This window comes from Haliotis rubra, unplaced genomic scaffold (genome assembly GCF_003918875.1).
Source record: "Haliotis rubra isolate DU_JTF1 unplaced genomic scaffold, ASM391887v1 Scf735, whole genome shotgun sequence".
In the NCBI taxonomy this organism is placed as follows: Eukaryota; Metazoa; Mollusca; class Gastropoda; order Lepetellida; family Haliotidae; genus Haliotis; species Haliotis rubra.
In genome coordinates, this window is record NW_025767452.1 from 250,966 (window position 1) to 265,224 (window position 14,259).

Consider the following 14,259-nt stretch of genomic DNA (forward strand, 5'->3'; position numbering starts at 1 on the left):
GTTGTTATATTTTTCGGTTAACCTGCACAATATGGAATCCACACGCCTTCCATGTTGCGGTTCGTCACGATATGGCTGAAATATTGCCGATGTGACGTTAAATATTAACTCACTCACTCCATGTTGCGGTACAAATGTCAGCGCACCCACGCATAAGGGATACCAGTTGTATAGTAATTCAAACTAGAAAATTGATTTACAAATATACAGCAGTAACAGTATGAAGGGGTTTCTGACATCCCACAGGAAAAAAGGATTCACTGAGTATTCCTTTAAAAAGATAAAACCATTCCAGAAATCAGGGGTTGTAAATGGGCGCCCCAATACTAACACCAGGATCGATGACTGCATAGTAATCAGAAGTGTTGTTTCTCACTGATTGTATGTACCTTGTTTCATCAGTGATGAAACTCCTTGTCTTAGTCGGGGTAGACACCATGCAAACAAGTTGTTAAGATTTTCACGCCGCGATATTCTAACTACAGTCAAACAACCGTTGTGTTGTAGTTGACAGGGCCGACGTAAATGTTTTGAGTTGTCCAAGGTTCTATACAACCGAAAAATGATGTATAGAGAATCTGCAAGAAGATCCCAAACTTCGAAGACCGTTTATAGGTGTGTCACAATGTATATGTATATAGTCTATATATAGTCTGACTAGTCAGTAAGGCGCCTCTTACGACCAGTATAGGTACCTCATGACCAAATCTAACCCAGCGTCCCTACAAGCAGGCTTGACACACACGTTTGTGTATTCGTTGAAATAAACTGTACGGGTGCCAACTGTAAAGGACCCTTTGCATAATACCACGATGTTTATTGGCGGATCTCCCCCCCCAAAAAAAAAAAGGGGGGGGAGAGAGGTGTCTCCAAAACACCCCCCACCCTCTTGAAAATGACTTAAGATATGATTGAAGATTTTTTATGCGTTGGCAGAGCAAACGCAACAGCCACCCCACCCCCTCCCCCTCTTTCAAAATACCTGGATCCGCCCATGATGTTTATTGTTACAAATGGCACAAAAAGCAAGAAGGCACTGTAGCTCACCTGACTTTCTGGAATAGTATATTAGATCTGAAAGTCCACCTATGGGTATGTGCTGTGCTATGCATTAGTGATGGGGTAAACGCTACACAAGCACATGACGAATGCTATGGCACTTAGGGAGCCACAGCAATACACGATGGTCAAAGAGTAATCTTGTGCCAACTATCACAATACATTCACTCTCGAATATTTGCGAGTACAAGAAGACTGTTGTGATTTCCTTGCTAGAACCGCGACGAAAGAGCAGTAAACATACACCACGTCTGGCTCTACCAGCAGTCAAATAATGAAGCCGACATTATCAATAGGTACCGATTCATTGGTGTGTTTACACACACTCCGGCGCAGTGATGACTTAGCATAACATCACTGCCACAGGCTAATTTGCATATCACGTGACCGGACTTTTCTCTTGTTTGTAAACAAACGCGCATATTCATAATAAGAAGAGACTGGCCTTACGCAAGCTTTCGGCGCGCTCTTTACAATGTTTTACATTGTTACATATATATTCTTCCACAACTGCGACAGTAATATTTATGAAGTACATATTTGGACATCAACTGGTTGCATCGTTTGCTCTCTGTCGGCTTCGATGACAGCACGTGGAGCCGTACAACCTATGTAAACAAAGGATCGCTACGCAAATCGAAATAGTGTTACATGTTTTAGGATATTTTCTCAGTGAAACTAAACCATTCTATCAAAGATGTTTAATTAGATGTTTAGGCTCGTCAAAAATAAATATGTACATTATATTGAATGGACGGTGCAAGATCTGACGAATCGTCACATCTTTCTGGCCTGTGGCAGACTATGCTGGCTTGCCGCATGGAACTCTGGGTAGGAGATTGGTGTTAATTTACAGTTATGTGAAGAAATCTATAAAACAAATCGTTCATCTCAACAACGCCAAAACCTGTCAGCACCCAGACTAAACCACGAATTTTCATTTTCTGAAGTCAAACACGATTTTCAACCACAGAATCACAACTGACTCTGCAATCAGTAACTGGAGTATCCACTCCAGACAGATGACATTCGCCAGGCAACTCATCGTGCTGCTGATTCAACACTGAGGTCCTCTACCGCTCTTGGTGGGATAGTCCATTCAGATGTTGAACGAGGGATCTGTTGTTCTCACTTGGCGGCTAAGATAACCCCAAGATGTTCAGCTGGGGTCAGACTATTGTTTGTCATTATCTGGATTTCGAATCAGGTGTTTGTTAATTTATGCTCATGTGTATAGACTATGTTGTTTATTTGGTGTGGAAAAACAGTATTTTTCTGAACACATAAAATCAGTAGGTCAAATGAGCGAAAACTTCAGTCAGAAATCACTTTGAAAATACATTGTATATAATTAACAGCGTTAATAAGTTAAAAATGATATTTCATGTCAGGCCGGAAATTTCAATTTTTTTTGGAGACCATCTGGTTAATTTACGTGTCAAATAATTCAGCAGGATTTCTTTAAATGAGGGATTGATGTGTTTAGTCATGGCCTTCAGCTTCTAAACTATGTGGGTCCAGTTGTCGGCCTTCCAGTTTTTATCAATTTCTAACACTGACGAAAAACCGAGCATTTGTCTTTCTAGACAAATGTTCATAACGGGCAGCTGACACTGATATTCTCATGTATGACAAAACCTACGAATGGAAATGTCAAATTTGTGAAGTCACGCAATGAAAAGTTAAACACGTCCCACGTCCCCTATAATAATTTCCATAGCATATAATTAGAGCAAGTGACATTTCATATTTGTTGGGAGAAATTATACGATATTTTTAATGTAACAGCCGTTTCGGCTGCTTTTAAAACCTGATCGGACAGCTAGGCCTACTTGTCCTTCCACTAGAGTTCAATAATAGGGATGATGAGTAGGACTCTTTGTTCTTGTTCATGTGTGTTCTGAAAGTAGCAATTAAGGTATAAGTTTGTCAGGACGTTGATAAGATGCCTTACTTCCAAGTTTACAAGAGGACAAAGTAATCTTTATCCCCCGCAGTGGAAAACTGTCTTGAAAACATAAACTAGTTACACGTACATATATTGATTGCATGTCAAATGTGATGGTATTTGTTGACTAATTTTCAAAACACTTTCTCGTTGCTCTACTGGATAGCTGAATGCATTTTTACTGTTCCACTTTTCACACTAAGGAGTGTTACATCAGTGAATGATGGAAAGAAAGTCACAGGAAAAAAGTCACGGATAAAAAATCACTGGAAAAGAATTCAACCGTTACTGTGACTTATTTTCCTGTGACTTTATCAGTGACTTTCTTTCCGATCACCAAATCAGTATGGGTGACACATATGAATGTTCCAAAATGCCAATCTACCAGAAAGGATCAGTTCACCACGAGACCTGTGCCAGCTTTGGTGAAGAAATATTCTGAGGTTTTCAAGATCTGCTCCGGAAATGGACAAAACTGCAGTTTCCATGCCAACGTCAAAGTTGATAGCACGGAAACTCGAAAAGGTATTTTCCAAAAATGTGAAATCATCAGCTCACCACAAGACATATACATATGACACCGCTGAAGAAATATTGTAGAAATATTGTTGTTACCATCGAAACTTGAAGAATTATGTTTCAAAACTCTCAAACTATCAAAAGGGATTAGTTCCTCACCTTCAGCAACCCATCAGAAGACAAATGTCAATGATAGCACTAATCACACCCTGCACATGTATACCATGAACTGATACATACAAAACTTGAGCAATAGGCTTTTCTCAATGAAGTTGATTTATTTTTACAGGCTGTAAATATCTGGTGTTGACGCCTTTTTGAAGAATATGCCAATGTTGTTGCAAGTGCAATAAATATCCACAGCATATTTATAAGGGCGTTGTCAGACATATGAACTACGAGCACATGTTCGTTTATTCGAACTTTAACCTCACACTCCGCAAGACATCCCACTTTATCACGGCGGTCTGTAAAAAATCGAATCCAGTGATGTAAATAACGAGTAACGATCTAAGCAGTTGAGACAAGAGTCATCAGAAGATGGCATATCCCCCCGCCGGCCCCCACATCTTTGAAAGAACAAATCATCTGACAGTTACTTAAAGTCCAGCTTGATTTTAGACTAAGTGCAAATCGTTCCCATGGAAATCATGGAAAAAATAAGTGACAAATATCTGCAAATAGCAAAAGGCACCACTTCAAGATCTGCCTCACATATCTGCCAAGTTTTACTGAAAGATATTAAGACGTTTTTGATTTGTGCTCCGGAAACGAAACCTACCCCTCCTTTTGGGACTAAGTCTGAATCGTTTCCATGGAAACAGGGAAAAATAAAAATGCCAAAAATCTGCAAAAAGCAAAAGGCACCACTTAAGGTTCTGTTTGATATATCTACAAAGTTTTGTTGAAAAATATTGAACGGTTCTTGAGTTATGCTCCGGAAACGAAACCCCCCTCACTTTTGGGCCTAAGTCCGAATCGTTTCCATGGAAACAGGGAAAAATACAAATGCCAAAAATCTGCAAATAGCAAAAGGCACCACTTTAGGATCTGTTTGATATATCTACCAAGTTTTGTTAAAATATAGAAAGGTTCTTGAGTTATACTCCGGAAACGAAGCCCCCCTCACTTTTGGGATTAAGTCCGAATCGTTTCCATGGAAACAGGGAAAAATACAAATGCCCAAAAAAAAGCAAATAGCAAAAGGCACAACTTTAGGATCTGTTTGATATATCTACCAAGTTTTGTTGAAAAATATTGAACGGTTCTTGAGTTATGCTTCGGAAACGAAGCCCACCCCTCACTTTTGGGACTAAGTCCGAATCGTTTCCATGGAAACCGGGAAAAATAAAAATGCCAAAATCTGCAAATAGCAAAAGGCACCATTTAAGGTTCTGTTTGATATATCTACCAAGTCTTGTTGAAAAATATTGAACGGTTCTTGAGTTATGCTCCGGAAACGAAGCCCACCCCTCTTTAAGACTAAGTCCAAAACGTTTCCATGGAAACCGAGAAAAATAAAAATGACAATAATCTGTAAATAGCAAAAGGCACCACCTTAGGTTATGTTTGACATATCTACCAATTTTTGTTGAAAAATATCGAACGGTCTTTGAGTTATGCTCCGGAAACAAAATAATTACGGACGGACGGACGGACGGACGAGGCGACGACGACTATATCCCACCGCATTACATGCCGGTGGGATAATAAGACCAGCATAAACCAAGTCAACCAGTTTGACGTCAAGCATGGGTTGCTGGACCAAGTGTAACTCTGATCTTCAAGGAGCGCAACATTTAGTGAAACAACATTATTACTCTTGACTGTCTTGTTCGGTTAACTTGTACAATAAACTGACATAGTGCTGAAGTTTGTTTCTAACAAATATAACTTATTTCAAAACTACATAAATAAGGCTTTTTTCCATAAAATCTCTGCTCTTTCGAATCGGAAATCTTCTATCACGGCTTTGAACGAGTAGCAAGCTTGCAAGTTAAAAGCAGTATCTGAGGCAAGAAAGATCTACGAAGAAGGCGGGTGTGTGGAATGCAACTGTTCATATCTGTAGGAAGAAAACAGGACTCGATGTGTTGGCATATTATGATAATAAACTGTATGACAGCATGTTGTTGCTTTCTTTACATTTCAAGGAAAAGACAAACAAATTTCACGCAATCCACTCATGCCCTTACTCCCCATAGGCGGATCCAGAGGAGGAGGGGGGTGCGCCCCCCCCCCCCTTGTGCTGAAAGTTTGTTAAATGACCAATGAAACTCAGATAAAAAATCAAGTATGCACCCTCCTTTTCTCAATAGTGTGCCCACCCCTCTCAAAAAGCTGCTCCCCGTGCAGTGTTTAAGGTTTTTGATAAGCTTTAGTGTATTTTGACAAAGTTAATTACATGACCTCTCGTGATAAAATAATTGCGTCTGAAAGATTTTCTCTGGTAATAATGTAAACAGTCTGAAGGAAATCCTTGCAAGTTCGAAAACAAACAATTCGTCCTGACAACTGAGGAGCGATGGATCAGGACATGATTATCGTGGCTGATTCTTGTTCGCCAGTTGTCATTTGTCATCTGACATTTCTCATGCTCGGGTATAATTACTGTTAATCCATATGTGCGATTATTAAACAATCTGAACCCTTGTTATCTAAATTTAGCGGTAAAATAATCTGAAATATTAGCAGAATTCACTATTGGCAAATCTTTACAACTTAATATAATTATATCAAGTCACAATACATTCCATCGCCCTTGAAAGTGTCGTAATTTCGTATTTTATCAAAATATCAATATCTTCATTCACATCCGACGCTTAGACGCTATATCACTGCCAACCAAAGCATGCGATTCTCCATTACGGCGAGGAGCTGGTTAACCGTAGAAGATGTAGTTCATACACAATACATATCTCATTGTATACCATCTCATAGCCATCACAGAGACCGTTCCATACACCTAATAGCTATGAAGACCTCTTTTAGCAATACCAGGATATCTAGCCGTGCGACTGACAGGATCATTCATAGGCGTTTACTCTAAGTAGCAGCTAATAAATGATTTACAGTACACATGCGTATACATATAAAATCCCGGTAATATCGATCTTTGGAGCTAACAGCCGTGAATGTAATTTTAATCCGCAGACAGAAATAGTCCAGCTTTATCACGGGGGCATGTACCCCAATCGCGCCTGGTCAGGCGTTCTTCTGTTGTATGAACAAAGATGGTGTGTGTAGCTTCCGAGGTCGGATGACGCACTATTTGCAATGAGACACATACAGTTTGGGATTTAGTGACCATCCGAGCTTCACTGTAATATACTCATCAGCAGGTATCACCATATAGAACAGGGGTTGAAAATGTTTTCAAAAGTCCACTGGACACAAGTCCAGTAAACTTTTAAAATCCACTTTACCACGTATTAAATTCACTTGACCACAATTAACAATTTGGTTTCATTTGCAAATAATCTTTATCAATCGGTAGCAATTGCATTTTTGTTTCATCATCAAAATACATATAACAAAACAATTCAGTAGTTCCGCACTACTGTATCACCGTAAAGAGGATATTTATTTGACCGACTGGAGAATTCCACTCGACCCGGACGTCGGGCAATGGTATTTTTCAACCCCTGTGGGAAACGGGAACACAACAGTTAAACCCGACTTTGATCCCAAGTCCTTATAACATACATTTATTAATCCCTTACCATCGTGCGTAACAGACATTTGTCTTGTGAAACGACTGGAGTTAATTAAAGTTATTTGAGTGGTTTCTCTGTAAGAAAGGGATGACATCAAGTTTAGGAACTTGTACCAGATTCTAAAGAATAATGGGGCAGCTAATTAACGCTACAGGATAGCACATGGATCAATAAGTAAACGTTTTTCACAACTTATAAAATTAGTTTAATGACAGTAAGTAAATATACATCATGCATAATGTTTGTAAGTGCACAGGTATGTTAAACCGAGTTGAATGAAGAGCTAGGTGCGCCCCGACCAGTTCTCAGAAAGGGAAATCAGTTTCCAGTGTCTTTAATAGTCTCCTTTGAATCAATAACCGTTGCGTTCTGAAAATAGGAAACATAATGTCACTTCGAGTGAAAATATCAATCAAGAAAGGTTTTGCTAGATTGATTTAGCAGTCTGAATAACCCTCCCCACATTGACTTAGATTTCATGGTTCAAGACCTGAGAGAGGCTTCCTCTAGAGACCTTTATATGATTAATGAGGTCGTAACCATTCTGTGTCATACTGTGTGTGCCCTAGTGAACAGACTGTTGGAACAAACACATGGAGCAGGCTCATTATAAATGTCTTTGGCAAATACTGGCAACCTTAACACATCAACCCATTACGATTTTATGAGGAAACCCGAACAAGAACTAACTGCTTCTAGAAGAAAGAGCGGTATGCGTTTTCTTCTGTCTGTCTTTGCAAATGCAATTTGTGGGTGCATTATTAAGTTTAATAATGTCTTTACTCATGAGATAAAATGAATCATGGATTCAGCATAATGTGATACCAGCCCCCAAAGCGATCGCGAAAGTAACATTTGTTGTAGTGTAATTCTTGACATATAATTACGATTTGCAGCATTTACCTGGGCAGTTGGAAATAAAAAGGAAATGAATAATAGGATTTTGGGAAAAACAATGAAATGACTAGAACTAGAGGATCCATTTAAAGCATTTCAGTCACCAGAGTTGTTCAACATGCTTTGAATGGATTCGGTGTTTCAACAATTCAAACACTACAGTCAACATTTAGTTCTACAGCCAGAGGAAGTATTAGATATATTTAATCCATTATAATCAATCCACAATTTGGTACATTAGTAGTACATCATATCAGTATGAATCTGGATACATGTATTGTAGCAGGATAAAGAAAGCACAGATGCATCTTCTAAAAATGTCACAGAATCTATTCTGGATGTAAAGCAACTTGTGGTAAAATGATGGGGATGTAAACTTTTTAAATCAATAAATGTGTTATTGGAAATCTAAACAAAACAAACCATAACAATCCTGTGAAGAAATAGTTGGTTAGTACACGGGACCTCGGAGCTTTCACAAAACCGAAAATACATTTGTAATTATCCATATGTCGGTTGGTAGCAGAATGTTACATTTTAAGTAAGAGAAAAAACGATTGATTCTTATCACTTGTTGGAACCATCTAATGTGCACAATATTGAAAAACATGAAAGGGCGAGTTGTCCAAGAATTACCAATATACTAGTGCTGATATTAACCTTCTTTAAATCTGGTCACCTGATATTCAAATAACATAATATCGCCTTTGGTGACCAAACACAGAAACAGGCTTTACATAATAGTAGTGTGGAATGCTCGTAGCCCTAAAGAGGCATAAACTTGATTACAACCTAAAGCAAAGAGATCAAATATAGGCTACATGCTACTAATATACATCTGAAACAAGCACGCAAACACACAGGAAGGGAATAAATATCAGTACCGACCCCCCAATTGCCGTTTCTGATAAAGGGACCAGTAATCACCAGTACCGGGTTATCCACGGTGTTCAGCATGTGCAGATCAATAATTTCTAGTCTTGGCGGGTTTAAATCCCTCTCGTGTTTCGCCGACAGATACGGCGTATCATCATCGTCGTCTTCAAACCGTTGGCCTCCCAGACAAGCAAATGATGTCAGCGCTGTAGAGAGTGATCGCCGTGCCCTGATGCCGATTTTTCGGAGCCTATCCAAACTTGAACGCCTCTCCAAACTATGCCCCCTCAATTTGACATTTTCCCCAGATTCCTCCAATTTGGAACGTTGCTCTCTTTCCAGTGTATTCTCGGGGCTCAATTCTTCTATCAGTTCCCCGTGAATCGCCGTGTCCTTTTGACGGGACCAACGCCAGCTGGGCACGCGCAATCGGTAGAATTTGAATGATGGGAATTTAAATGTCTCTTTGCATTTATCGTCTCCCGACTCGTGTATTGATGACTCCGACAACGCAGCTGACCCTTTTCTTGTATCTTCCCCTGAAGAAACTGTTGCAGAAAGTGTATCATTCGAACAGTCCATGTCTTCCTGATACTCATATTTTGACCACATCGTCATATTCGAGAGTCCATCACTGTCGATTCGTTTCTTGCGTTTTGGGTGACAGTTATCGTCATCATCCGGGTTAAAGGTGAGCTCAAGTCGCACTGTGGTATCCGTGGCCATTATGCATGGAAACAATCACTCAAAGGTTCCAGTAATTCTATGTAAAGAACATTATTATTCGAAACATCAACATCGTTCCTTTCTGATTAGCAGACGATGCATCGAAGTGCGCATGCTCAGACAAGGGACGTAACTGTTGAGAACTATTTTCCAACAACCAGACAGAGCAGTCGAGGACAATCAATGAGGAACATATCATGTGGTGGGTCTATATGCACACATGTGCATTAAACGAACAAGGCATTGTAAACAAATCAATTCTTTATTAAACTCGATCTCGATAGTTAGGGCAGGGATACTCTACAACAGGGATAGGTCACTCGCTTGCTTTCTTTACCATTTGTACTAATTAACGTGTGCCTCGTCATGCTCCAACGCACACAGTGACTTGGTTCGGTCCCAGCGCAACTTCGGCTGCGTTTAACAGTACTTCAGCCAGTGTATTGTATCAGTCGGAATTTTACAATGAATGAATGAATGAATGAATGAATGAATGAATGAATGAATGAATGAATGAATGAATGAATGAATGAATGAATGAATGAATGAATGAATGAATGAATGAATGAATGAATGAATGAATAGCAAGAATTTTATGTGAATGAATGAAAGAATAAATGATACACCACGGCCATCCCTCCCCAAACATGTTAAAGAACGCAAAACTATCGGTAGAACACATATGTTAACATCAGCTGTCCTTTTTAAAAAATAAATTACTTTGAGACATGTTTTTACATTAGTAACTAATTCAGATATCTCATTGCATGTGTGGAATGAGATGGGCATTGACAGAATGTTAACTGACACTGTCACAGACCCCTCGAGAACAGAAAGTTTAGAACTATCACAAAGCGTTGTAAACACCTTTCCAGTTTTGTCAAATACTAAGATCAACAAGAAAGAAAGAAGTTTTAGAACTATAACACTCATGCATCACAAGCACCAATGGCGATATGTCATATTTTTCACACACCTCAAATACACACTAACAATGTTTTTTAAATTATAAAACTATCACTATTACTTGCAAACACCTTTCACCTGATGGTATATTCCCCTTATAAAAATTGAAGGAGTATGTGAAAGATGTTTTGAACACTAACTAGAAACACTCAAACAACGCCCTGTAGTATGGGAACTAGTCAAAAGGGCCGAAGGACAAAAGGGCCGAGAAGTGCCTAGTCAAAAGGGCCGATGGAAAAAGTCAAAAGGGCCGAGGTGAAAGTCAAAAGGGCCGTGACAAAAAGTCAAAAGGGCCGAGGTGAAAGTCAAATGGGCCGAATAGAAAAAAAGTTTAGAAAGGTTTTACATTATTTATTGACACATATAACATAATATCAGCATAACATTAATAAAGCATTTAGCCAAGTTTTCATGTAATGGCAATACATATATCTAATCAACACAAGGTCACATAATTAACAAAAATAACATTATGGCAATTTACACAAGTTCAATCATTCATAATTCACACAAGTTCATTCGTTCATAATTCACACAAGTTCATAATTGGTGCGGACTGACTGGTTGAATACACACCAACTGACCACTGTGAAGATGGAGTGACTCATCCACTGTCGCTCCATGTAGACACAGAGATCAACCAGCTTCTGTGACGACGCTCTCAAGACAAGAATAGGAACAGAAGATGACTGAAAAATGTGGCTATATGAATATGATGCTTATACGAATGAATGAATGTGTTCCTGGCAATGTCGCCAGATGGCTTGTGTAAGATGGAAAACACAGCCGCGTATCTTGACATCGGGGAGGAGTCGATCAAATACCTTCCATGTGGCAGCTTCGAAATCCATCATAATGCATCGGACTTGGGGTGGACGGGGTAGGACGTGCAGCATCTTCGTATGACTTTCAAATTCAAATTCCAAATCTTTCGGATTCTTTGGCCGAAGTTTTTCTCTACACCTGTTGGCGATACGAGCCAAATATTCAGGGTTGTCTCTGCTCCCGGATGGCAGTATTGGATCTACCATATCGCTGGTGACATCCTCAGCTATTGACCTGGCAGACTTACACAGGTCTTGCGTTGCAGTCCTCTTCACCTATAACAACAAGGTTGATTGATCCAATTAAGAATCAATTCAATTCGTTAACATCTACCAATTAACAATTAAGGATGTTCAATTGACAATTTAACTAATCCTAATTAGGAATCAATCAATAGAAAGTACTACTCACCTGAGCTCTTACTTGGACTGAAACAATTTTGCCTGCCTCTGCTGTGTGGCTGTGGCTATGTTTGCCTTGCACTCTGTCTCCTGTTGATTTGGTCTCGGCAACAGTTGCCTTACAGGGACGTTTGCTACATCTGTAGTAAACCTTATTCTGAGTGACCTCCTGAAAGATGTAATTAAATAACGTTAATATAACGTCAAAAACAATAACATTAAATATAGAAATATCCAGGTATAGTATGGTTGATACAATAGGATTAAGATGTAACAATACCTTTATTACGTAGGTGAATCCATTCCTGTCTACCAGCTTGGGATTTGATTTCTGTGAGCCGTCCGATACCAACGTGTATAGAGGATCTTCCACCTCCCGCTCCTCCGCAAGAATTTCCTCCTCCATTGATCTGTTATGTCAATAGAAAATTGTGTTATTAAAATACATAAACTTGAAAATATATAATATATATAATTGTTTGATCGACATTAAGTTATATGTTATACATTATGATGTTAAATATACTTACACTTCCTAAACATCAAGAGTGTCATCGAAAGCAACGGATGGAGCATCTATTGAAGAATCCAACTCGAGAGTGAAGTTAGGAATAGATGTCTTGCATAAATGACACAAGAAATTGAATTCTTCTCCACTTCTGCATAAGTCTAGGTAGCCGACACGAGTCATCCCTGTCCCACAAATCCTGTGTGTCCATGACTGACATTGATCACACTCTAAGGGATGCTGATTTCTTCTTATAGTCTTAGGGCACTGTGCACACTGGACAGCCATGGTTAGTGTTGTGAATGTTGTATGTTGGGAAGCAGGTTATATACCATATTGTCAATTGAAGTGAGTTCATTAGTTAAGACACTGAGTCGACAACAACAACAAAAACAAACATCCCACACGGATTAGTCATGACACTGAGTCTCATGTTCAAATTCCATTGAAAATAAACAAAAACAACAAACTAAACACTATTCATACTATTTTTCCTACGTAATTTATTAAATTATCATTTATCAAATTTTATTTTATTTTCGGCCCTTTTTTCGGCCTTTTTGACTTTTCATTTCGGCCTATTTGACTTTTAGCCTCGGCCCTTTTGACTCTTTTTTTCGGCCCTTTTGTCTTTCGGCCCTTTTGACTACAACCCTTAAAAACTACGCTGCCGCCATATTGGCTACACTGGTCACGTGACGAGCCGAGGCATAGCTTAGGAGCTTTCCGAGGAGTGACCACTCCCCCTTATAGAGTCTCCCTGGTTTAACAGTACTTCAGCCAGTGTATTGTATCAGTCGGAATTTTACAATGAATGAATGAATGAATGAATGAATTAAGAGCAAGAATTTTATGTGAATGAATGAAAGAAATTAAGAAAAAGAACAAAAGGAAAAGAACATATGTGAATGAATGAAAGAATAAATGATACACCATGGCCATCCCTCCCCAAACATGTTAAAGAACGCAAAACTATCGGTAGAACACAAATGTTAACATCAGCTGTCCTTTTTCCAAAAAAAATTACTTTGAGACATGTTTTTACATTAGTAACTAATTCAGATATCTTATTGCATGTGTGGAATGACATGGGCATTGACAGAATGTTAACTGACACTGTCACAGACCCCTCAAGAACAGAAAGTTTAGAACTATCACAAAGCGTTGTAAACACCTTTCCAGTTTTGTCAAATACTAAGATCAACATGAAAGAAAGACGTTTTAGAACTGTAACACTCAAGCATCACAAGCACCAATGGCGATATGTCATATTTTTCACACACCTCAAATACACACTAACACAAAAAAAAAAAAAAAAGTATCAATGTTACTTGCAAAAACCTTTCACCTGATGGTATATTCCCCTCATAAAAATTGAAGGTGTATGTGAAAGATGTTTTAGAACAATAACTAGAAACACTCAAACAACGCCCTGTAGTATTTCAATGGCAGATCGGCGACATGTCATATTTTTCACACACCTCAAATACACACTAACAATTTTTTTTAAATAATAAAACTATCACTATTACTTGCAAACACCTTTCACGTGATGTCATATTTTTCAATAATAATTCTCAAATACACACTAACAATTTTTTTAAATTATAAAACTATCACTATTACTTGTATGGCATATTTCCTGATAAAAATTAAAGGTATATGTGAAAGATGTTTTTGAACACTAACTAGAAACACTCAAACAACGCCCTGTAGTATTTCAATGGCAGATCGGCGATATGTCATATTTTCACACACCTCAAATACACACTAACAATGTTTTTTAAATTATAAAACTATCACTATTACTTGCAAACA

At 38.6% G+C, this 14,259-nt stretch overlaps 1 protein-coding gene across 2 annotated transcripts; it reads right to left on the reverse strand.

The window, feature by feature from the left end:
- Positions 1-7,423: 7,423 nt before the first annotated feature.
- LOC124259751 lies at positions 7,424-9,871 on the reverse strand. Of its 2 annotated transcripts, none has more exons than XM_046693947.1 (2): positions 9,028-9,871; positions 7,424-7,611 (listed from the first exon to the last, which is right to left on the reverse strand). In XM_046693947.1, exons 1-2 carry the CDS (start codon positions 9,739-9,741, stop codon positions 7,561-7,563), a joined length of 765 nt encoding a protein of 254 aa, XP_046549903.1. In that variant the 5' UTR covers positions 9,742-9,871; the 3' UTR covers positions 7,424-7,560. The 2 variants fall into 2 exon arrangements, with proteins under 2 accessions (XP_046549903.1, XP_046549904.1); XM_046693948.1 differs by having other exon boundaries at positions 9,073-9,869.
- Positions 9,872-14,259: the final 4,388 nt, after the last annotated feature.

What these genes read in the sequence shown, in the direction of transcription:
- LOC124259751 (XM_046693947.1), bottom strand. Translation starts at nt 9,741, where the DNA reads ATGGCCACGGATACCACAGTGCGACTTGAGCTCACCTTTAACCCGGAT. An exon ending in TCAGAAACGGCAATTGGGGG is followed by an intron (nt 7,612 to 9,027) that starts GTCGGTACTGAT and finishes TCCTATTTTCAG; the next exon opens with AACGCAACGGTTATTGATTC.